This window comes from Miniopterus schreibersii (genome assembly GCF_964146895.1).
Source record: "Miniopterus schreibersii genome assembly, chromosome: 10".
NCBI classification, from domain to species: domain Eukaryota; kingdom Metazoa; phylum Chordata; class Mammalia; order Chiroptera; family Miniopteridae; genus Miniopterus; species Miniopterus schreibersii.
In genome coordinates this window covers 19961827-19984577 of record NC_138110.1, presented here as the reverse complement: position 1 = coordinate 19984577, position 22751 = coordinate 19961827, and the positions used below count along the sequence as shown (strand labels likewise).

The 22751-nt window shown below is 49.3% G+C and overlaps 1 protein-coding gene across 4 annotated transcripts in view; it reads left to right on the top strand.

Annotated features, from left to right (window-relative positions):
• MAPK4 (mitogen-activated protein kinase 4) overlaps positions 1-22116 on the top strand; it is a 127646-nt gene extending 105530 nt beyond the window's left edge. For 3 of the 4 annotated variants that reach the window (XM_081150259.1, XM_081150258.1, XM_081150260.1), the window contains exons 3-6: positions 9715-9859; positions 11342-11503; positions 16505-16706; positions 19574-22116. In XM_081150259.1, coding sequence (XP_081006385.1) covers positions 9715-9859; positions 11342-11503; positions 16505-16706; positions 19574-20270 — 1206 coding nt within the window. In that variant the 3' untranslated portion in view covers positions 20271-22116. Of the gene's footprint in view, positions 1-9714; positions 9860-11341; positions 11504-12988; positions 13075-16504; positions 16707-19573 lie in introns of those variants that run through there. The other variant, XM_081150261.1, reaches the window with a different exon arrangement.
• Positions 22117-22751: the final 635 nt, after the last annotated feature.

The following is a 22751-nucleotide window of genomic DNA, read 5'->3' as shown; positions in this document are numbered from 1 at the left end:
AATTTTGTGTTAATAATTTTGTATTTTTTAAGAGCTCCCCTCCTTCCCAAACCTGGATCTACCTTAGCCCTCTCTCTGCTTCATCTTTACATGGTGACTGCTTATCCTCCCTCCCTCCCTCAGTGTTGACTGTTCCCTGATTTAATGATTGACTTGGTGGTTGAACCAGCAAACTCACTGCCCAGACTAGATGGGAAGCTCCCCGAGGACAGCCCCTCGACTCAGAGCACCATGCACAGGGTCAGACCCACTGGAAACACTTAATGAACACCTGTCTACAAAGCCTCTGAAATGGGATCCAGATTCCCTGGATTAGAGGACCTGGGCATCCTTTCAGCTCGTGAGCAACTTCAAAAGTGGGTAAAGCTCTGGGACCTGCAGTTTTTGTAGGAAGAGAACTGTTTCCGCTGAGAGAAGATGTGGCCCCTACAGCAGGGACAGTAAGAGTGCCCACCTTGTGAGAGTGTCTTGAGAATCAAATGAAAGAAAGCTGAGTGAGCTCAGGGTGGTGCCTAGCACGAGGTCGGCACCTGGCAAACATACATTATTATTACACACATTACTCAGAGGTGCTTTGGGGTTAATATTCTCTTTCTTTTTGAGAGTGGAGGTGGAATGGATGCAATAAAGTGCTGAGGTTGACCTCCAGACTGCCCCCCTGGCATGATTAGCAGCTCAAGGGGCCCAGCTACCGCACCATTGCATCAAGATAATGTTGAGTAGAAATCCACAGGCACACCCACCGAGGGAGCCCCTAGATTTCCAAGGGCTGGACTTGAACTTGGCGACTACCTTTGTCCTGTGATTATAACATGGCCAACAAACTTCAAAATAATCTCCTCTTGACTGGCGGTCAATTCTGAAATGCCACCATGGGCATATCAATCATTCCTTTAGCTTAAGGTTTTTATTCTATTTGCACACCACATTTAAAGGGAGCACCTACCCTGCATACCACAGACAGAGATAAAACATCTGGTCCCTGCCTTAGAGGCCTCCTCTACTACAGAGCTTGAATTCGGAGATGAAGGGATCCAGGAGCACACAGTCGCTCACCAGTTAAGCCAGGCAGAGGGGTGGGACCTGCAATAATCTCCCCAGATTTAAAATGAAAAAATAAATACCTGTCTTACAGGGTTTTCATGAGGTCACCTGAGCTAATGCTGGCAAAATCTCTTGTGTATGATGCTCACCAAAAATTAGATCTCCCAGCTGTTCTGTTACTTATACCTGGATGTTGATGAAGGATCTGAGAGGAAGATTTGCCAGGGGCGGGAAGGAAGATGAGAGCACTGCCCTCATATGGGGACAGGGATGGTGGACAGAAGAAGAAGACTTGAGGCTCAGAGATCAGCTTCTCTGATGTTCTCCCCCCTATGTGTCACTCTTTGGTTCCCTTGCTTACACATCCCTTATCATAGAGGCCTTCCTGTCCACCTACCCAGTCCATCACTCTATTTTCTTACCCACTTCATTTTTATTCCTAGCACGATCTCCACCAGACATATTATACATTTAAATAGTCAGCTGTCTTTCCTACTAAAATGGTATGCTCCATGGCTGCAGGGACTTTGTTTTGTTCACTGCCAGGATCGAATCTCAGCCCTGCCAGTTATTACCTGATTTGGCCTTGGTTAAGCTATTCACCTCTGTACTTTTTTCATAGGGTCATTTTGATCATTAAATGCACTGATAATAAAGCAGCACTTGGCACAGTGCCTAGGGTATCATAAGAGCTCAGCAAATGGCAGCTATTGTTATTACTGGTTATATTCCAGTAAATTTTTACTTCCTGTGGGTGAGCCATCTGGGGCAGACCTCTGGCTACTTAAGGATTTACCTCATCCTGAATGGAGCTAGAAATAGAAGCCTGCACTAATTGGGGAACCGTGAAAATACTGCTTCCCTTTCCAAAGCAGGTGGAGTAAAGATCTCTAGGACACTGGTTCTTAAATACGGCTACACATTGGGATCACCTGGGGAGTTTTAAAAGTTACTGATGTCTGATGTGCCCCAGAGATTCCTATGTGACTGATACAGCAGGTGTCCTGCGCATCAGAATTTCCTTAAGCTCCCCAGGCACTTCTAAGGTATAGCAGGTTTGAGAGCCGATGCTCCAGGGTGCCACCAGATTCCCCCTTGAAAGTTAGTGGGATAGATGTCTGCCTAGGGCAGTTAATGCATCTTCCTAAAAGGAGCCCCAGGCCAACTGGTCCATTAAAAATTAATCACCTTAGCCCAGCAGGGCCCATCTCTTAAAGGTGGCTGTTGATTGTGATGGAGTTTCCTAGGACCCTAGTGCCCCACAGAGAAAAGCTGGGAGACCAGCAGCCCAAGCAGATGGGGAAACTGAGGCTGGAGCAGCTGAACCAAGCCTTCCTCCACCCACCTCTCTAATCAACCCAGCAGCTGGTCCCGGTTAGGACAGTGGGATTAAAGCAGGCGATCCTGGCACAGCTCCGAACACACAATATTTTGTCATGTCTTTGAACTGGAATGGAATTCAGAGTTCGTGATTTGGACCCCATGAGGAAAATGTCCAAAGCTTGTATCTGTGACCATGATCTCTAGTTGAATTAGAGGATAACTGCATTTCAAGAAAGTGCTTTTTAAAAAGATAAAAGGATTTATCTCATCTTGAATGGAGCTAGAAATAGAAGCCTGCACTAATTGGGGAACTGTGAAAATACTGCTTCCCTTTCCAAAGCAGGTGGAGTAAAGATCTCTAGGACACTGGTTCTTAAGTACGGCTACACATTGGGGAGTTTTAAAAATGATTGATGCCTGATGTGCCCCCAGAGATTCTAATGTGACTGGTACAGCAGGTGTCCTGAGTAGCAGAATTTCCTGCTGTTTAGAAGCACCTTATACTGAGTGATATATGCCTGTCACCAAAGGACAAATACTGTGTGATTCCACTTACATGAGGCACCTGGAGTAATCAAATTCATAGAGATAGAGAGGAGAAGGAGCTTGCCAGAGGCCTAAGGGAAAGGAGGGAAAGAATTATGGGGAGTTGTTTCATGGGTACAGACTCAATTTTTCAAGATGAAAGGAGTCTGGAGATGAATGGTGGTGATGGTTGCACACTGTGAATGTACTTAACGCCACTGAACTGCACACTTAAAAATGGTTAAGATGTCGAATATTATGTTCCGTGTATTTTACCACATTTAAAAATAAATTACGTTTTACAAAACAAGCCTATCATAATTTTTTAAAAGTAAAATGAATACATGGGGGCTGCAGGAACTTAAGTGGGCTTTTGGTTGATTTCCATGGAAACCTGGGAAGAGCTGTTTCAGTGGGCAGAATCCCCAGAGCCTGGAGTGAGGGTGGGGGCGCAGCAGAACAGCATTTAGGGCACCGTAGAAGTTAATGAAAACTCAGTGCAGCTGATTTAACTGTGCTGTTCCTTCACCCATGTGTATTTTAGCTGCATAAACAGAATGTACCAGATGACTTACAAATGACTGTGCTGGGCTTTTAAGACAGTGTTCCTGCCCGCTGCCTGAGAGCCCCTGCTGCATATTTTCATGGAAATGAGTTTAATAGAGTGAGTTTGGAGTCAGCAAGAAGGCTATTTGGCTGCGGTGTTCTTTTTTAAAGACTTTTCACTTGTGCCTAATATGGATATGGGTATACGGGAATTATACCTTCAGAGGGAGAAGACCGTGGAGAGGGAGGCCGGATATTTCTGCTTAAACTGGGCCTCTGGGATGGTGGTGTTTTTCTAAATAGTGGTTTGATGAGTGTGTGTAACACAAAGAATCAACCCCTATTATAGGGCAGGCTGCTGCTGGGTTGGAGAGATCTGCCTGGCCCATGAACAAGGCAGTCACGAATCCATGGGGCAGGGCATTGAAAATCATCTAGTGCCCTGCTGGTACAAGCGCATCACCTTGTTTACAGGATGAAATGGAATCTGCATTTAACCCAAGCCCCTTAGTATTCAAGTGCACACCAAAGTTGGGAAGCTGTGCTCGCATCCACCAGGAGGGTGGGTGTTGGCACACATCCCTGCAAAGCTGTACACTCCATGGTTGGACGCCTCTGCCTATCTAAGACCCAGTCCCCTCCTTTACAGCTCTGATGGTTTTAGAGGGCTCTCTTTTGGGAAAGGGTATAGAGCCCCATATTCAGATAAAGGTGCTACATCTGCATAGCCTGGGGTTGAATCCTGGCTGTGCCATTTACAACCTGTGTGACTGTGGATAGGTTGCTTACCCTCTCTGTGCCTCTGTTTTCTCACTGTAAAATGATTATAATGAGAAGTCTCTACTTCATGGGGTTATTGCAAGGATGAGATGAGTTAATCCATATAAAGCAGTTACAGCAGTTTGAAAAGCTCAATAAATGTTAGCTATTAGTATTATACTGCATAGATATCCATCTCATACCTCTCGTTTGTCCCTAGAGCCTTCAAGAACAAGCTTAACTCCTTGTCTGCAAGACAGCCTTGCAAATGTCTAAAGGCAGCTCTCCTGGCCCTGCCCATGTTCTCCGGGGTGAAAGTGCCCAGTCTTCACCATTCTTTGTGTGACACAAGAATCTCAGCACCCATGCAACAGTCCCCACTCACCCCTAAGGCCACAACTATTACTTCTCCGTAGCCTGATTTCTCTTTTACTTGACCTAGTTCCTGCTAGATCACACAGGGGTGCATATATGCATTCCTATCCCCTTCCAAGGAAGCGTGGTTCCCAGGGGCATTCCTGAGCCTCTTAATTCCCTGCTATCCAGAGAGCAGCATCTTTGCTAGCAGCCCGGCTTGTGAGCCTCTCCAGATGGCGAGTACAGAGCCTACAACAGCCTGGCTGCACTAACTCCCCTCCCACTGGTAAGACTGGGCAGGGGCCCTACCGTAGCCTGTACTGAAACTCCCATCCTGTCCCTATCCCTCCTTCCCCTCTCTGCAACCCTTCACACTCCGTTTTTTCTTCTTGGGGTTCTCAAACTGGGAGGGGGGCTCATTGAAGATGGAAATCAGTAGCTTTAGGCAATCTGCACATCTCACCAGCAATTCCCCCGATTCTGATGCAGGGGGTCCTTGGGGACCACTGACTCTAAGCCCCTGTCCCATGTCCCATTTGTCCCAATGTCTCTCTGTCCCGAGCGCATTCTAGGTCTTCCCACCCCATCACCTGTATTCATACTGGCTCCGCACCCCTACCTCCAATGTTCCCCAACACAGCTGTCTGAGATGATCCCATCCATCAAGACCAACTCAAACCTCTCGTTCATGAAGCCTTCACTGGCCCTCCTCAGAACAAAATATCGCCCCTGTGCACTCTGAGCACACCTCTGTCTCTTGCTGCTTACCATTGACCCTCTCTAGTGTCCATGGTGGTGAGGTCTAGCAGCATACAGGTTGGAGTATGGGCTCTGGAGCCAGACCTGCCCCGCTGCCCAATCACATGACCTTGGGCAAGTTCCATTCCTACCCGGTGAAGAGCCTGCACTGAGAGGCTGCTAGAAGGATGGCTGGCTGAATTCATGTCAAATGCAAACACAGTGCCCAGTGTGGAGCAAGTCCTACATAAATGTTGATGGAGATCGTTTCCTGGTCCTTCCGATCTCTTCATATCAAACTTTTCATCTCTCCAACCATGTTAGATGCTCTTTGAAGTCAGGGAGGATCTTAATCATCATTTCTGAGTCACAGGGAGGGACACATGGCTCCCAGGACACATACTGGAGAATGAGACACACTGGGAAAGTGAGGCTCTCAGAGGTCCCCACTGTCCTGGCCTGGAAGCACCCATTCAGTACTCAGGAGGAGCAGCCCTTCCCACCCTGTCACCCCACCAGAAAGAGGGGGGGGAGCACTACAGTTTGCTGGGCTTTTATTCTTGGGAGAACGTTACCCCTATTTAAATTCTCCCTGTCCCTGGAGAAGCCAGGAGGTACATTAGCACTAACTGGTGAAGTCGGAGGCTTATTGGATGCCTTCTCCCCCAGCCTTGCAACTCCCAGACCCACGAGGTCAGGCTCCAGGCATGGAGGCATAGAGAGGGCAAGCTGCACAGAACCGGGCCACCCAGGGCTGGCTCATGGGGCAGCGGATGGTGCCCACCCTTCCAGGGTGAGTTTGAGCAGGGCTGTCCCAAATTTCCTGGCAGGCCTCCGGGACTGAGTCCACACTCCCCTGCTGCTTCTGCAAAAGGAATGCTCAGAGCTTTAATGACACCTTCGCTCTGGATCTGTGGGCCCCTAATTACCCTCATCTCAGGGCAGCTGCTGCTAGATTGTTATTTTTCAAAGCCTCTCATTGGCTGTACAGGACTCTAAGAGGACAGCAAAATGGGCTGATTGGAGCAATAGCTGAAGAAACCTCGAAGGCCCTCATGACAGGGTCTAGACAGGAAACCGTGTCTGACTGCCTCCCAGGGGCACCTGAAGAGCCAGCTTTTCACCAGGAGCACCAGCTGGAGGTGGCAGGAGGAAAGGAACAAGGCAATTCCAGTCTTGCCTCTTGACTGCTGAGAGGAGGCCGTGGAGAATTGCAGTGCTGGCTTCATGTCTCCTCAGAGTGGTGATGTCTTCTAGCTCACAGAACAGTGTGTCGTGTGTGTGCCTGCTGTCCCACGCAGTCTTTCCTCAGCCTGCCCCTGGGAGAGGACCCTGGAGACTAGGTCTGACCACTGAGGACAGGACCCTCCACAACCAAATGGAGCTGAAACTATCTTCTCTGCAGGCTCAGCAGGAAAGCCACTTAGGGCTTTCTATGAGCCAATATACTTACTGATTTATGAACCCTTCTGATAAAATTGAGCCTCCCCTCCTGGGAATTTTTTTATTCTAGAAAATTCTGACTTTCACCCTATCTACTCAACTGAAACTCCTGTCCTGAATTTAGATCACCAGTATTGTGTTGTGGACCCCTGTGCCTCTCCTGCGCAGACTCCCAGGGCTCATCCCAGCCTCCAGAGTCTGGCCCTCCCACCCACTCACCCACCCACTCAGAAAGGGAGCCATTCCTTTGTTCCCATCCCCCTTCCCCAGGGTTCTGTACCTTCCCAAATATTCCTCTGTCACATCAGTAAATCCTCTTTATGTTTCTAAAAGGCTTGAGTAACCATAGGGAAGTAGCTAGTAGTTAACGAAAATCCAGCAGGTTCTTGGTTTTCATTCAAAGGTAAGGAAGAGCTGGGGTTTAACTTTCTCAACTCCTATCAAGTCCCGGTCCATCATTCTGGTCCAAGGGCAGTCCTACCCAAATGAACATCTTTCTTTCACTTTCAGAGCAGGTGTTTCAGAAGGAAGCTCCCCCCACCCCCCACCCCCTTTCCTGGTCCCTTCTCCAGCACCAAACTATGCAAATGGGCAGGTGTTAATTACAGGGAATTCCATTCCCTAACAGACTTTTTATTTACATATCAAGGAAAAGTTTCCTTAAGTCATTTCCCCTCTGGCTGATCTCTGCCTTAATCTTCCTCTGACAGTCTCAGCCTCGGACTGGAAATAAAATCAGACCATCCTTTATAACCCACCCACCCAGAAGTGACCTTCTACACACTGTTCGGTTCAGCTTATCTCTGTAATTTTTAGAATTAAACAAACTATATACAACATGGACGAGTCTAAATGCATTATGCTAAGTGAAACGATTTAGATTCAAAAGGCTGCATGTTGTGATTCCATTTACATGACATTCTGAACAAGGCAAAACTGAGGTGACAAGAAGGGGACACAAGGAATTGTCTGAAATGGTGGAATTATTATATTATCTTGATTGTGATGGTGGTGATGTGATTCTATGTTTTTGTCAAAGCTCACAGAACTGTACAGTAAAAAGGGCAAATTTTACTGTATGTAAATTATACCTCCACACACCTGACTTTTAAAAAATGACTTACACTTGCCATTCCTTTTTGGAACAAGGCAAGGCATAAATGGCTGTGAACTGTTGTAAACCTCTCACTCACCTTCGAAAGTGGGAACTGGTATTCAGAAAAGTCAGGTATGTATGTCAAAGAAGAGGGTCAGTGGTCCCTGCAAAAGGTACAACAAGGTGCCTCGTTTTGAAGGGGGTTCAGCCCATAGGAGACATTCCTTATTGATTCATTCATTTACTCATTCACTCACTCCTTCAACAGTGTTTGTTAAACATTCCCTAAGAGGCAGACTTGGGGCAGGCAATGCAGAAATGGCTGTGGAACCATATACAGCTGCTGCCCATGAGGAGCAAGGAGTCTAGTGGTCTGTCGAGTGGGGGGCTTCAGAGAAGTAAAGAAACAGTGGCAAAACAGGGACCTTGGAGCTCTGGGGAGAGGCATCAAACCTCATCCCAGGGAATCGGGAAGCTTCTGCGAGGAAGCCGGCCTGAGTGTGAGTCAGCCAGATGGGTAGTGGGTGTGAGAACCGCCATCCATGGGATGCACACATGTGGATGCCCAAAGGAGACAGAAAGAGAGGTACATTTAAAAATTGTAAAGCATTCATTTTGGTAGGCGCTCTGAGGCCAGAGAATAGCTTTGCTGTAGCCATTTCCTGCTCAGGGGGGTTTCTTCTTTTTTTCCTTGCTTCCACCAGTTTGAGGCCCTACGCTGAAGAACTCTGTGCTACAGAGGAGAGAAAACTGCTGTCCTAATTCAGGGCTCTCAGAAGGTTTTAAACAATAAATCTTGGCTCAACAAATTAAAAGATTTCAGATTAATTGATCAAAAGCTCCTGGGTACTTGGGCTTCTGAAATTTTCATACATTTTAACCTGGGTCTGTGATATTTTTTACATCAGTAAAAAGGCAAATTCAGTGCCAAACAGGGGATTGCAGCAAATAACAAGACCATCCCCAGAATCTCACACTGGAGCCCCTCGATCTGAATTGTCTCACCTTGAATCCCAAATGGCTCTATTTTCTCACTTTAGAGAGATTGTTCAGTTAATCTGAATGGACATTTCCCAGGTTTCACTGTCGGGCCAGCTTTCTGAATTATGTAGAGGACAATTTCCATATTGCCTGGCTATATTTTCTTATCTGTGCCTAAAACACCTATGTCATCACTGTATCTTGTAGGGAGGGATTCCATCGTGGACCACGGATCACTGAACAATGGCTGAAATCAGCTAGAATATCTATCCCCAAAAAAGACACTATGTAGAACTCCCAGAATCATCTGGGCAAAAGCTGTGTCCACTTTGCCATTTAGGTCTGCTGTCAGATGCCCTTTGCCTGCATCCATTATGAAGCTAGCTTTATCCATTCTCAGCAGGGACTTGGCTCTGGCATTGTAGCTGCATTAATTCTAACCATTAGCGCCAAAGCAACTGGCTATTTCTGAGATTCGGGCACTGGATAAATGAAATTCCCGTGTCTCATCATTATTCTGTTGATAGCAGTAATGAACTTGAGTATGGCTTTTACTTACCCATCTTCGTACTAGATGAGGGCAGATTTGTTCTGCATAGTTGTATCAGGCTGGTGCAGAATATCATTCCTTCTAAAATATTGGTATCCTGAACCCCTTTCTACACAGGAGAACCCCAGGGCCTCCTGAGATTCCCCTACCAAAGCCTTTGAGCCCCACAAACAACCCTGAGCCCTATAATCAGACCTCTGTTGCCTAATTCTCCGTCTAGATCAACAGGAAAAGATCAAGGGTGAAAGGATCCTGAAGGGGGTCCTGTCTCCAGGTGAAGAGAAACAAGAAGAGGCGTGGGAGGGAAGAATCTGCACGACTGATGGATGGAACTGGGGATTTTGTCTTCCAGGGTTATCTGTCAGAAGGCCTGGTAACAAAGTGGTACCGCTCACCACGCCTGCTCCTCTCCCCGAACAATTACACCAAAGCCATCGACATGTGGGCCGCCGGCTGCATCCTGGCTGAGATGCTCACAGGGAGAATGCTCTTTGCAGGTAAGCTGCTAACCACATCACCTTCCTTCTCCTCTGGGGTCATTCTAGAACAAGGGAGAACTGAGTGCACAAAACATGCTAGACTTTCTCTTGAAATAACCTCTGTGGCTTTTATGGCACACCTTGCAGGCACCTTACTATCATTTCAGGCAAGATTCTAGAGAGACTAAAAATAATCTCTGAGAACAGAATTTTTAAAATCAAGTAACCACTTGTATTCAAACACCTTGAGATTGACCACTGAAAATAGCCACCCTACATTTTCAGCCCCTTCCTCCTCTCTCTGCCATTTTGAGCCGTCAATCTGGAGTGTTCATTTGGAGAAGGAACCCACAAAGGGTTTCTAGAGTCTCTGAACTGACCCTCCATGAGCCCACTGCAGAGAGAGGCCAAAGGGACTCCTTGAGAGCAGACCCTGATGCTGTAGGCACTTTCTGGGTTGGCATTCACAGCATTCACATATGCTTAGTGCCACACAGGGCATCATGGGGGGACACAGAAGAGCCCATCCTGGGTCACTAGCTTCTGGCAAACTGGAATCCCATGGGAATCGGTGGTAAGGGGAGGGCCCTCTGGGCAGCTGGATGAGTCAGGGGGACTCCTTTAGGAAAGAAAGGCTTGGTTGAGGATTCACCGTGGTAGAGGAAGTGGAAAGGCTACTCATGCAAAGAGGGAAAATGGAAGTAATGAAAGTAAGAGTGGCCTGTAGGTCAGAGCAGGATAGCAAGGAGACAGATTTGACCCATCTCAGCAGTGCCAGAGCTCTGATACAGGGGTCAGAGTTGCCTGGGTATAGATGAGTTGAGTTTCTGAGACACATAAAGACTGATGCTTCTTACAGATGAGAAAGGTAATTAATTATTCCCAGCATCAAGCATGATGCCTGGCAGGGTAAATGTTCTCAATAAATGATTACTCACCGAATGAATGATGCTTGACTCCATCCTGATGCACAGACATGGCATAGCCTGTCTTCCTCCCTCTCCCCAAAGGAGCACAGAGGCAGAGTGCTCAGGACACATCCCAAACCCAATTTGTTATTCCTGACTTTTTCCCCTCCTAATTGGAATCCTCCTAGTTGGAAACCAAAGGGTAAGGCTCATTCCTAGCCTTGAAATCACTTCCTTCCCCAGCCTGGTAAAGAACATGCAGAGAGGCATATGGGAAGGAGCACTTGGAAAGCCTTGGGCCAGGCTGTTCCTGTCTCTGTAGTGCTGGCTGACTCAGTCTATATAGACTGCTCCATTCCAGAGGCAGAGACATTTGACAAAGCCAAGCCCCAGAGACAGAAAGCAATCTGTTCATAGTCACGTAGCAAGTTAGAGGCAGAATGAAGACCAGAGCCCAGAGCCCCTGGCTCCCAGCCCAGTGCTGGCCCCACTGTCCTGTGCTGCCCTCCCAGACCCCCTGGAGCCACTGTGGGGCTTCCCACACCCAGTCACTTGGGCAGCACACTTGACCATCTGACATTTGCCTCCCCAGGGGCTCATGAGCTGGAGCAGATGCAGCTCATACTAGAGACCATCCCTGTGATCCGGGAGGAAGACAAGGATGAGCTGCTCAGGGTGATGCCTTCCTTCGTCAACAGCACCTGGGAGGTGAAGAGGCCCCTGCGCAAGCTGCTCCCTGAAGTGAACAGTGAAGGTACCTGAGCCCAAAAGCCAGGCCAGCATCTGGAGGTTGCACTCTGGCATCGCCTTGGGGGCGGGGCAGGTGGTCTCCTTCCAAAGTCCCTAGCCATAAAGTGAGGCACCCCAGTAGCTGACATTTTCCCTGGCTACTTCCACACTGAGGATGATTGGCCCCTGGAATTTGGCCAGCAGGTGACCCTCTAGGCAGTCATTAGTGGTCCTCCATATTCCACCCCTGATTTCCTTCCTTTTCTTTCTTGTCTTCCAAACTTGCCTCCCTCCTTCTCTTCCTTCATCCCCTTTGCTTTTTCCTTCTTGAAAGGTATGGTATGGTGCAGAGAACATGAGCTTTATCAGCTTGGGAGCCAAAGCCAGGCTCAATTCCTAGTTCCACCAGTGACTAGCTGTTTGGCCTTGGCCAAGTTTCTTAACTTCTCTACATCTCAGTTTCCTTGACTATAAAATGGGTATAATAATACATATCAGATAGGGTCGTTGTGACAAGTAAATAAAACAGAATTTGTAAAGCCCTGGGCATAGGAGAGTTGCTCTGTCATCTTAGATGTTACATTATCATTGGGCCTCATACCTGTCAGAGGCCTCCTTAGGAAGCCTCTACAGCCAATTGTGAGAGAGACCCAAATTCTCAATGGCTCAAATAAGATTTAATTCTTATTTAAGAAAAAAGAAATTAAAAATTTATTTCTCACCCAGGATGGTGTGGTTCAGTGGTTAGAATGTCCGTCCATGGACTAAAGGGTCATGGGTTCAATGCCCGGTCAAGAGCACATACCTGGGTTGCAGGTTCATCCCTGGCCCCTGGTTGGGGCATGTGCAAGAGGCAACCAATCAATGTGTCTCTCTCACATTAGTGTTTCTCTCTCCCTTTTCTCTCTCTCTCCTTTCTCTCTCTCCTCCCTTCCCCCCTCCCTTCCACTCTCTCTAAAAATCAATGGAAAAAATATCCTTGGGTGAGGGTTAACCAAAAAAAAAAGAAGTTTATTTCTCTCATATAATAATCCAAAAGCAGGCAGTCCAAGGCCAATAGTGAACCTGCTCCACTGTCATCCAGGGACCCAAGGTCCTTCTGTCTTGTTCTGCCACCATAGGGTGTTGCCCCTACTTCCTGGAGGAAGGTGAGGAAGGAGGGTGCCCTTCAGGTCATGAGCCAGAATTTGTACACCTTCCCTCCTGTTGGCCAGAACTTAGTCACATGGCCCCATTTCGCTGCAGTGAAGGCTGTGAAATGGAGATTTCATTCCATGACACTTTGTGTCTATTATTATGAAAGAGGGGAATAGGCATGGGGTACACACTAGGAGTCTCTGTCACAGTCCTCCCCATCAAGAAACCAAGAGCTTGGACTAACAATGTCTTTGGCCATGATCGCCATTCAATCAGGTAACTGCCTCAGTTTCCCCATCATTAAAGGGGAGGAAGGGTTATTTGATTCACCATAAATTAAGACTCAGCCATCCATATTTATTTTGATTCCTAGGCCTCTGTAGAAACCCCACCATGTGACAAGAGGTGCATTCACCTCTCAAGAATTCTGGATCAAGAATGTGTCACCCATGTCCCCTCCCCCAAGCAACCACACAGCAGTCCCAAGTGGTGACTTGGCTCTGAGAGGGGTGGGCCTGGCCTCAGCAGAACCAGAACTGGTGCCTGATAGAAGATAAAGTTCCTCACTGTCATCAGCAGCATCAACCCACATTCATTATATCACCCTGGCTAGAGAACTGTGCTAGGAATGGAAATTCAAAGAGACAGAAGAGCTAGTCTAGCTGGGAAGACAGGGAATACCCATCAGAGATGAGACCGAAGATTAAGGAACATGTTCTAAGGGGCCAGTGAGAGCTCCCGGCACTTGGGGAGGGGGAAGAGCCACCAAGTGCTGAGAGGGACAGGCTGGCCCAGAGGAGTGGTGATGGCTCAGATCAGCAGGATGAGTCACAAACCTGATCGTACGACATGAAGCTGAAGAGGTAAGAAGGACCGAGAAGCTGCAGGGCTTCGAATGCCCAGCTGATGAGTTTGGACTCAATCCTGTAGCTGAACAAATATTCACTAAAGCCAGGCTTACTGCCCCATCCCATCATGCAAACTTCCTCCCAAAATTCTCCCATCTGCCTCTGGCCTTTAAATGTACCCTCATTCAGCCTCCGGCCTCAGGGTAATGAGGTACCACTGAGATGGAGTATTGGTAGAAGAAAGGGCATTCAAGCCCACCTTCCTAGGAGAGCCAGTGGGTGACCCACCGTTCGCTCCCTCTGCTATGCTTTCGAGGCCCCGCAGACCTGGGAAGAGGTAGGGGGTCTCAAAGGATACAGTCTTGGCGACCACGTCCCTCAGCAGCTGACAGAGCCACCATGCCACAGATGCAGGACAAAGGAGGCAGGCCCTGAGACCACACAGTTCTGAGCTCCTTTACTACAAGAAGTAAATAAACCACCAGTGACAAACTGAATTAGGAAACCTAATAATTTATGAAACAGGTGAAAGGAGTGCTCTGGGCGAATCAGGGCCTCAGGGCCCTGCCTGCCCATCTGCCTCTCAACCTCCAGAGATGCCCCTGAGAATCCTTCCAGAACCTCTGGGGTTCTGAGGATTCTAGTCGAGAATCCACTGGGCTACAGGAGGGTGACAGAAGCCTCATTATATTAGAAACACCTTAAAAATACCTGGGGACTCTGAGCCCAGAACAAAAAGGAGTTGGAAGAGGGAGGGTATGGTGGTTCATAAGTTAAAGTAAAGCCAGTGCTGGAGCAGATAAACCTGAAATCCCATGGCTTACCCTGCAGCAGTGTAGTCACCACTGACCTCAAGTCCAGACAGAGTAGGGGAGCCTGGACGGTTTGCCTGGGACCCAGGCCATGAGAGTGGCTGCCAACTTCAACACATAGCTTTCAAAGTCCCCCTGGGCACCAACTTCCAGCTGAAGCCGAGGGAAGAGAAAGCTGAGACTCTTGCAGGAGGTTTTTATGGATCAGGCCCGGAAATGGGGTCCACACATCACTTCCACCCCCATTCCATGGCCTCCATCACACAGCCACATTTAACTGCCGGGGCGGTGGGAGACAGGCCAGTGTGTGCCAGGTGGAAAGGGGGCTTACATGGGACATGACTGCTGCCTTAAGCATGAGAGTGGCAGGCATGGGGAAGAGAGAATGTGCCGATCTGGGGGGACCACAGAGGGCAGAGCCAAGCTCAGGGGTGTAGGTTGAAGGGGACAGATACAGGTTTGACAAAGGAAGGATTTTCTAATATTAGGGCTTCCCAGAAGTGTCTGGGCATCTGCTAGAGGACAGCTGTTAGGAAGAGGAAAGAGGAGACGCTCATCCTTACTAGTTAGCGGAGGAGCCTTGGGGTCTGCACGGTCCAACTTCAGGGTTCTCTGGGTCTTTTTTAATAATGACCATAATGGTGATGATGCCTGCTGTTCAAAGCTTTAACTCTCTATTTCTTTGCCAAAAGATCCAGTGTCATACGGTGGGGCGAAGGGAGGGACCCGAGGCCCAAAGAGGGAAAGACTTGCCCAGCCTGGAGCTGGGCAGTGGCAGAGCTGGGCTGAGCTCTGCAGTGCCCGATCCTTTCCAGTGCTGGGAACCTGTGAGGCTGATCCTCTTTCAGGTCTGCAGCCCTGGCCCAGAAGCAGCCCCTGAACCCCAGTGTATTAGGGGATGATCAGTTACTGCTGTTTCACTGATCTCTCAGTCTAAGGTTACGGAGCAGCACCGTGTCCTCCCGGGAAACCAGTGACCTTCAGAATCCATCAATTCCCTGAATCATTGATGAATTTTCCTGCAAAGAGATCCAGAGCTGGGGTGAGGGGCAGGGTAATGGTGAGGCTAAGGCCCACATGGGAGGCCCTCCGAGGGGACAGCAGCTTAGGTCTTAAGCTCAGCTACATTCCTCCCTCTGCACTTGGGCTGTAACATAATTAGCCAGGTCATGATTTAAGTGGAGCCCCCCAGCACTGAGAAGTAATGCCATCCTCCAGATTAGACCTTGCCCTGAGATAACACAGCACTGAGCCCACAGGGCAGATGGTTAACCCTGTCCTACTTAGGACAAAGACCGTCAGTATCTGTGCCCAGAGCCAATGTTCAGCCAGTGCACGCCCAGAACACCTTACTGAAACCTTAATATACTTTCATGTTGGCTGGCAAATAACTACTGACTGCTCAAGGCTTCTGAGTGTCCCTTCCTGTCCCCATGTTCCAGATGCCAGGACCTCCCTTTGGTCTAGCCACTAAAAGGTTTCTGCCTGGCACAGCAGGAGGGCTTTAGCCTGGTGGTGAAATAGTTTGAAGATCTAGCCTACCTGCCTTTATTTGTCAAACTTCCAAAGGCAACATATAGTAGGAAGAGCTCTAGGCTATCAGGCCCTGTCCCACCCGCCTCGCCTCCACTGATCTTTCTTACTGAGGCTTTTTACTGCTGGCACCTGAGGGAAGCAGGCTCCTCCACCCACCCCAGCAGTGCTCAACCCAAGACAAATGGGAACAGGTGTAGAGATACCCCAGCAAGCCCGGTAAGTGAAGTTGCCTCTCAGATGTGTTCCACACTGCCTCCTGGAGAACACCAGTGGAACTGAGCCCCAGGTGCCCACAGGAGGAACCTGTTCATAGGCACATCCTCTACTGGCTTCTTCCCTATACCCCTCCCAGTGCATTTTCAGGGATCACCGCCATATAACTACCTACACCCCAATCCTTGTCTCTGGAGAGATCCAGCCTGAGGCAGAGTTCTAGCTCTAGACCTCCTGTAACCAACCATGACCTTGAACATGTCCCTTTCCCCCTCTGGGCCTCTATTAGATTTGTGAGGTCAAAAAAGCAGCACCTGCTCCAAATTTGTCACTGGTGAGGATCATGAGAAAGAAAATGGCTAAAAACCTTTCTCCAAACGGAAAAGCAAAAACACCCAGGAATGTCACCATGCTGAGGGGTCTCCTTCTCAGGGTGGCAGCGGCAACAAATGATTTTCATGTCCTGCTCTGCTCCCACAGCCATTGACTTTCTGGAGAAGATCCTGACCTTTAACCCCATGGATCGCCTAACAGCTGAGATGGGGCTACAGCACCCCTACATGAGCCCGTACTCATGCCCCGAGGATGAGCCCACCTCACAGCACCCCTTCCGCATTGAGGACGAGATTGACGACATCCTGCTGATGGCCGCCAACCAGAGCCAGCTCTCCAACTGGGACAGGTGTGATTCCAGAAGTTTCCAGCCCTGGAGCCGAGAGCCCACATTCCTGTCCTCCCATTTCTATTTTGCCTCTGATTCTTTGTGACCTTTCCCTCTGTCTCCCTCGTTGTATAGCCCAGGGGTGCTTTCCCCAACTTACCTTCCTGCCTTCCTCTCTCCTGTCCCCTGACACTCCCAGTATAGGACCAGCCTGTCTCACATGTATGGCTCAGGGGCCTTCCTTTGTGCAACACAGCCACCACCAGCAATGTTCCACAGCATTGAATGAGTACCCACTGTAGGAACTGACTTCTAGTAGGCTGGGAATTTGCCCTGGAGAAGTAAACTGCAGCAATACAAGGCAAGAAAACTGAAAAATTTACCACTATACAACATGTTCATGTGTCCACATCATTCGCACCTCCACAGAATGCCATTGCTGGTATTGCCCATTGACACATGAGGAAGCCACAGTTCAGACAGCCTAGAGATTGGCATTGTGTCACATAGCCAATATTTGGCCCATCTGGGGTCCTCCCCAATCTGCATCCATGTCAGACACTGCTAAGCAATCACAGGACTCTCCTGCTAAACTGGGCCGAACATCAGAATCCTTCTCAACACAGTTGGGTAGAATATACTTTTTAAAGAAGATACTTTCTTTTAAAATATGTTTTCATTGACTTTTAGAGAGAGAGAAGAAGAGAGAGAGAGATAAACATCAACGAGAAACATCGATTGGCTGCCTCCTACCAGGGATCGAGCCCACAACCCAGGCAGGTGCCCTGACCGGGAATCAAACCGGTGACCTCTTGGTGCATGGGTCAATGCTCAACCATCTGAGCCACACTGGCTGGGCTAAAGAAGATACTTTTTAAAAAAGATACTTTAAACAATCTCCCCATAGGTAAGGCATATAATGGTCTCTTAGGTCCCTTCCTATTCTGACGGTCTTAAATTATGCAACTAAACGTTTGGGCATCACCATCTGCTGTTTTTGGGAGTGACAGCTGATAGCTGCTCAGTTTAGTAATAAAGTAGAGGGCTTAGCAGCTAGGACTCCGAGGGGTCTAAGTGGGAGCCCCACTGTTGTGAGGATGTGACAGCTAGTTACATAAGTGACAGATAAGCAATTTCTCCTTTTCAGTCATTTGACAGATAATGGATTTCAGATTAAGGAGGCACCAAGGGAAGGTCAGTGCCACGCTGCTATTTGGGACAGGTTTATTGGTTTGTCTGCGTTGACCGTTGTTATCAAGAGTTGCCAGCAAAAAGAGATTAATGAAGACTCTTCTGCCACCCCCTGTGCTTGGCCTGCCCTTGACTGTGGTCCCTGCAGCCCCTCCTCCACTCCACAGCATTTGGGAAGCTCAGCGAGGCTCATCCCATGCTAATCACGGCTATGGCATGGGGCTGGTGCCAGGAAAAGCTGTAGTAGGGTTTCTTTGGCCACTGCCCATCAACTCTGACTACTTCTAAACCTAGTGCAGCTCAGCTCCCAACCTTTCTCATCATACATTCGAGAGGGAGGTGAAGGACAAACCCCTTCCTAGAGGCCCTGCTGCTTTGGGTAAACTGCTTAACCTCTGAACAGCAGTGTCCTCACCTGAGGCCAGTGATAACACTGAGTCCACAGGGCTGCCATGAAGTCTACAACTTACGTTTGGCCCTTGGCATGTAGCAGTCAAGCGTTAGGGTCTTCACAAATTCTTCCTCCTAGAAATATTTGCAGTTTTGAAGACCCACATGGGAGGAGGTAGTGTCCACCTCTGGGAGTGACGCCTGTCCTAATGGCATCAATGGGAGGGTGGGCAGTATTGGGGCCTTCCCGTGCCTCGCAAACCATGTCGTGCAAACTCTCTCTGCACATCTGCCCTTTCACGCAGCCAAACCTGCCAGTCCTTGGGGTGTTGGTTTCTCCTGTGTGAGCACTAGGCCCCCCCGTTTTGTCATCAGCTGGCTGCTGCCTGCTGCTTCCTCCCTGCTCCCTGCCTTACCTGCCCCTCCCCCAAAGGTTCTGCTTAGAGCACCTGGCCCAGCCTGAGCTGATGGCTGGCCCTCCTGCCCACCTGCCCTTCCTTTGCTCTTGGCTAACTGACTCTGCTTTCTATGGCTGCAGACAGCTGACAGAGGGCAGAATTCCAAGGATCTCTGGCCTTGCCTTCGGTGTCCATAATCTTTCTGTAGGCCCCACCTACTCTGCATCTATGCATGGTGCTGCAGGGCATCCAACCAGACCTACTAGAGCAGGAGTTCTCAGCCCTGGCTGTACCTTAGAATCACCTGGGGAGGTTTTAAAACCATGCTGATGCGGGACTCCACCCTAGACCTACTGAATTGGAATTGGGGGTGTAGGGCAGGTATAGGATTTTATTTTTAATTCCCTCAGGTGATTCTAATGTGAGCCAGGGCCGAGCAGTACTCATTAGGGCCCTGCTATTCAAAGTGTGGTCCCTGGACCAGCAGCCGAATCAGGTGGGAACCTATTAGAACTGCAGCACCCAAGGCCCCAGCTCAGATCTACTGCCTAGAGATCTGCATTTGAACAGGGTGATTTGTGTGCACATCAGAGTTTAAGGAGCACTGCATAGGTGCATCCACTGGAAAGTAAGTTCCATGAGGACAGGGATTTTGTTGTTTTGTTCAGTGCCATGTCTGATAATGCCTAGAACGGTGCCTGGTACAGAGCGGGTGCTCAAGAAATATCTGTAGGGAATCGAATGAATACAAAAGAATACAAGAGTTAAGTAAAAACGGTCCCTCACCCTGAGCCCTGGAGGCTCACCATCACCTTGCCCCATCACCCTCCCTGCTTGGAGCGAGGTGGGGCCAGAAGCTGGAGGGCCTGGGCTGGGGATCCAATCACCGTTCCCCCTGTACCCTCGCAGGTACCCCGTGAGCCTGTCGTCAGACCTAGAGTGGCGGCCCGACCGGTGCCAGGAGGCGAGCGAGGTGCAGCGCGACCCGCGCGCGGGCTCGGGCGCGCAGGCGGAGGACGTGCAGGTGGACCCGCGCAAGGACTCGCGCAGCAGCTCCGAGCGCTTCCTGGAGCAGTCGCACTCGTCCATGGAGCGCGCCTTCGAGGCCGACTACGGGCGCTCCTGCGACTACAAGGTGGGGTCGCCGTCCTACCTGGACAAGCTGCTGTGGCGGGACAACAAGCCGCACCACTACTCCGAGCCCAAGCTCATCCTGGACCTGTCGCACTGGAAGCAGGCGGCCGGCGCGCCCCCGACCGCCGCCGGGGCCGCGGACGCCGGGGCGCGCGAGGACGAGCCCGCCAGCCTCTTCCTGGAAATCGCGCAGTGGGTCAAGAGCACGCAGGGCGGCCCCGAGCGCGCCAGCCCGCCCGCCGAGGGCCCTGGGCGCCGCCCGGCCGCCTCCCCGCCCGGCCGCCCGGCCGCCCTCGACGGCGGCGCCAGCCCCCAGTTCGACCTGGACGTGTTCATCTCCCGAGCCCTGAAACTCTGCACCAAGCCCGAAGACCTGCCAGACAATAAACTGGGCGACCTCAACGGCACTTGCATCTCCGAGCACCCTGGAGATCTCGTGCAGACCGAGGCCTTCTCCAAAGAAAGGTGGTGAGGGCGGAGGGGGAGCTCCAGCACCCCTCCCCGCCGGGGGCCACCCAGGAAAGCCGGGCCTGGCCGGAGGAGGCAGCCTCCCTGGCAACTCCATCGTCCTGGGGGTTAGCAGAACACAGGAAGGATCCGAGGATCAAGAGGAATGTTCATTTCTTAAACTGCCTTAATAACTAGCCTTTAACCTCTGGGAGCGGGTTTGAACAGGAGCCTAGTTTGGAGGTTGATCACTTCCCCAGCGTTTTATAAGTGGTGGCCTGCAGGGAGGAAACGTGTCTTAGACCGCAGTCGGCAGGCCCTCCCTGGGCGGGTAGAGGTAGAACAATCTTGCAGGCATGGTGTTGAAACCAAGTGGCCCAAATAGCCTCAACTGACAGATGAGGAAAGAGTGAGAACCAGAGAAGCAAAGTCTGCCAGTGTCAGGGCAAAGCCTTGAACCCCAGTCTCCAGGCCCCCAGACCAGTGTCTGTCCACTTCATAATGTCTTCCTCTGCTGGGGTCGCACTGGCTTTTCAGTCAGAAAAGTTAGTCCAAGATGTATCTTCCCTGTTCATCACCATCTGACCTATTCCATGTTCTTTTATTCCGAGCGATGTTTTGTGCATTCTGAAATTGGAAACTGAGCCAGTTTCTTTTCCTAGTCAAGCATTTTTTTCTGGTGCCTCAAGTACATCGGTTTTCTCATTTGCACACCTCTGTATTTGCCTCACTCCTGCATGATCTGAAATGTTGGTTTAGATCAGATCAGTTTTGGGTCTGTGGGTAAAACAACTCATTCTCCCAGGCCTGTGCACACACCTCCTCCAGAACTCCTTTTGCACTTTCCTGACACATGCGCAGACACAGACACAGCCCTAGTTTCCAAGGGATGTCATATATGGGTGAGTTTAAAGATAGCAATTCCACAGATCCCTCCAGAGACCCCACACTCCCACACTGAATGAGGTGCTCGCCGTAGAGCAGATATGTTGGAGAGAAAATTTCAGATGGGTCCTATCAGATTTCATTAACACTGCCCTGATTTTCATCATTGGTTTAGCCCTGGCAAACAGCAGGCCCTAAAGAAGTGCATTGGAGAGCAAGTGGCCTGGGGACATGGAATCCAGAAAAGTAGGAAGGTGTGAAAGGTGGAGTCCCAACAGTGAGGGCACCTAGGGTCAAGCAGCAGCACAGAGACCTCATGACAAAGGAGGCAATCATGCCCCTCCTAGTTTAGGCCAGGATGAGTTTGGAGCATGCAAACCCAGAGGTGCACTCGCACGTAGAGCCTGGGTGATGGTGTGTGGGCACGGCAGCTCCTCTGCAGAAGCATAGTCAAGGCCCCTGGAATGCTGTGCCATTTCCATCACTGGTGTTCAGCTCCACCCCAGCCCCAGCCCCAACCCCAGCCTGCCCAGAGACACCCACAGGAAGTCTAGCCACTCTAAGCAGAGGATTCCCCAGTCTTGGTTTTGGCTGTGTTCACCCTCACCTCAACAGCACCTTAAATCTAATCAGCTAACTAGGATTTGTACATTGAAACCTGCAACATAGTAGAAACTTATATTTAAAAACAGAATTAATCACACTGACCGATTTTTAAATGGAAAATATGTAAATATGAAGTATTTGGGGTTTATTTTATTTTATTTTATTTTAAAGAAAAGGAAATGTACACTGCTCCTCATGTGCCATTTGTCCTCAGAGGGTGGCTTTACATTTTTGGTAAAGGAGCAAGCTGCTGACCTTGACCAGAAGTTCATATATATAATTGTTATTACAGAGGAATTGTTATTACTACTCATGTTTTAAAAAAATCTATTAAGCGTTATTAAACTTGATCAGGACGGGCCAAATAAAGTTTTATTGGAACATGGATTCATTTGTTCATTTGCGTATTATCTCAATCATTTGTATGTTATCCAATGTTGTCTATAGTGGTGGATAACTCTTTGGAGCCCGGCTGACTTCTCCCTGCTCCCATGAAGGCCATTGTTTTGAAGGATTGCAGTTGGAGGGGAGGGGAGATGAGAATCTACACAGATTGGTAGTCAGAAAAGTGATTCCAGGATCATCTGGGTCTGGTCTGGAGTTTATACTGTAGATTTCAAACCATATCTAGGAGCCGATTCCAAACTTTCTGGCCAAGACTCATCTTTGCTCCAGTGACAAAACATGATAACATCATGAGGTTTGGGGGAGCCAACCACCCAAAGATACCTGCCTCAGCCACACCTTACAAAGGCCTGAGATTCTACCCGTCTGAAATTCGTCTTTTTGTAATACTTATGTCAAAGCATTAGCCCAAAGTTCATTTGTTATTCAACAAATATAAATATAGACAATAGAGAGGATTTTAAAAATTGGCTGTTTATTTTCTTTCCTGAAAGATCTTTTGATTAAAGGAACTTTCTAGTGTTGAAATGCATCTGAGCCAAGAGGAGCACCCTGTTAAGCCAACTGGGATTCTCTCCAAAGTGTCAACCGAGAGTAACTGTCTCCCAGC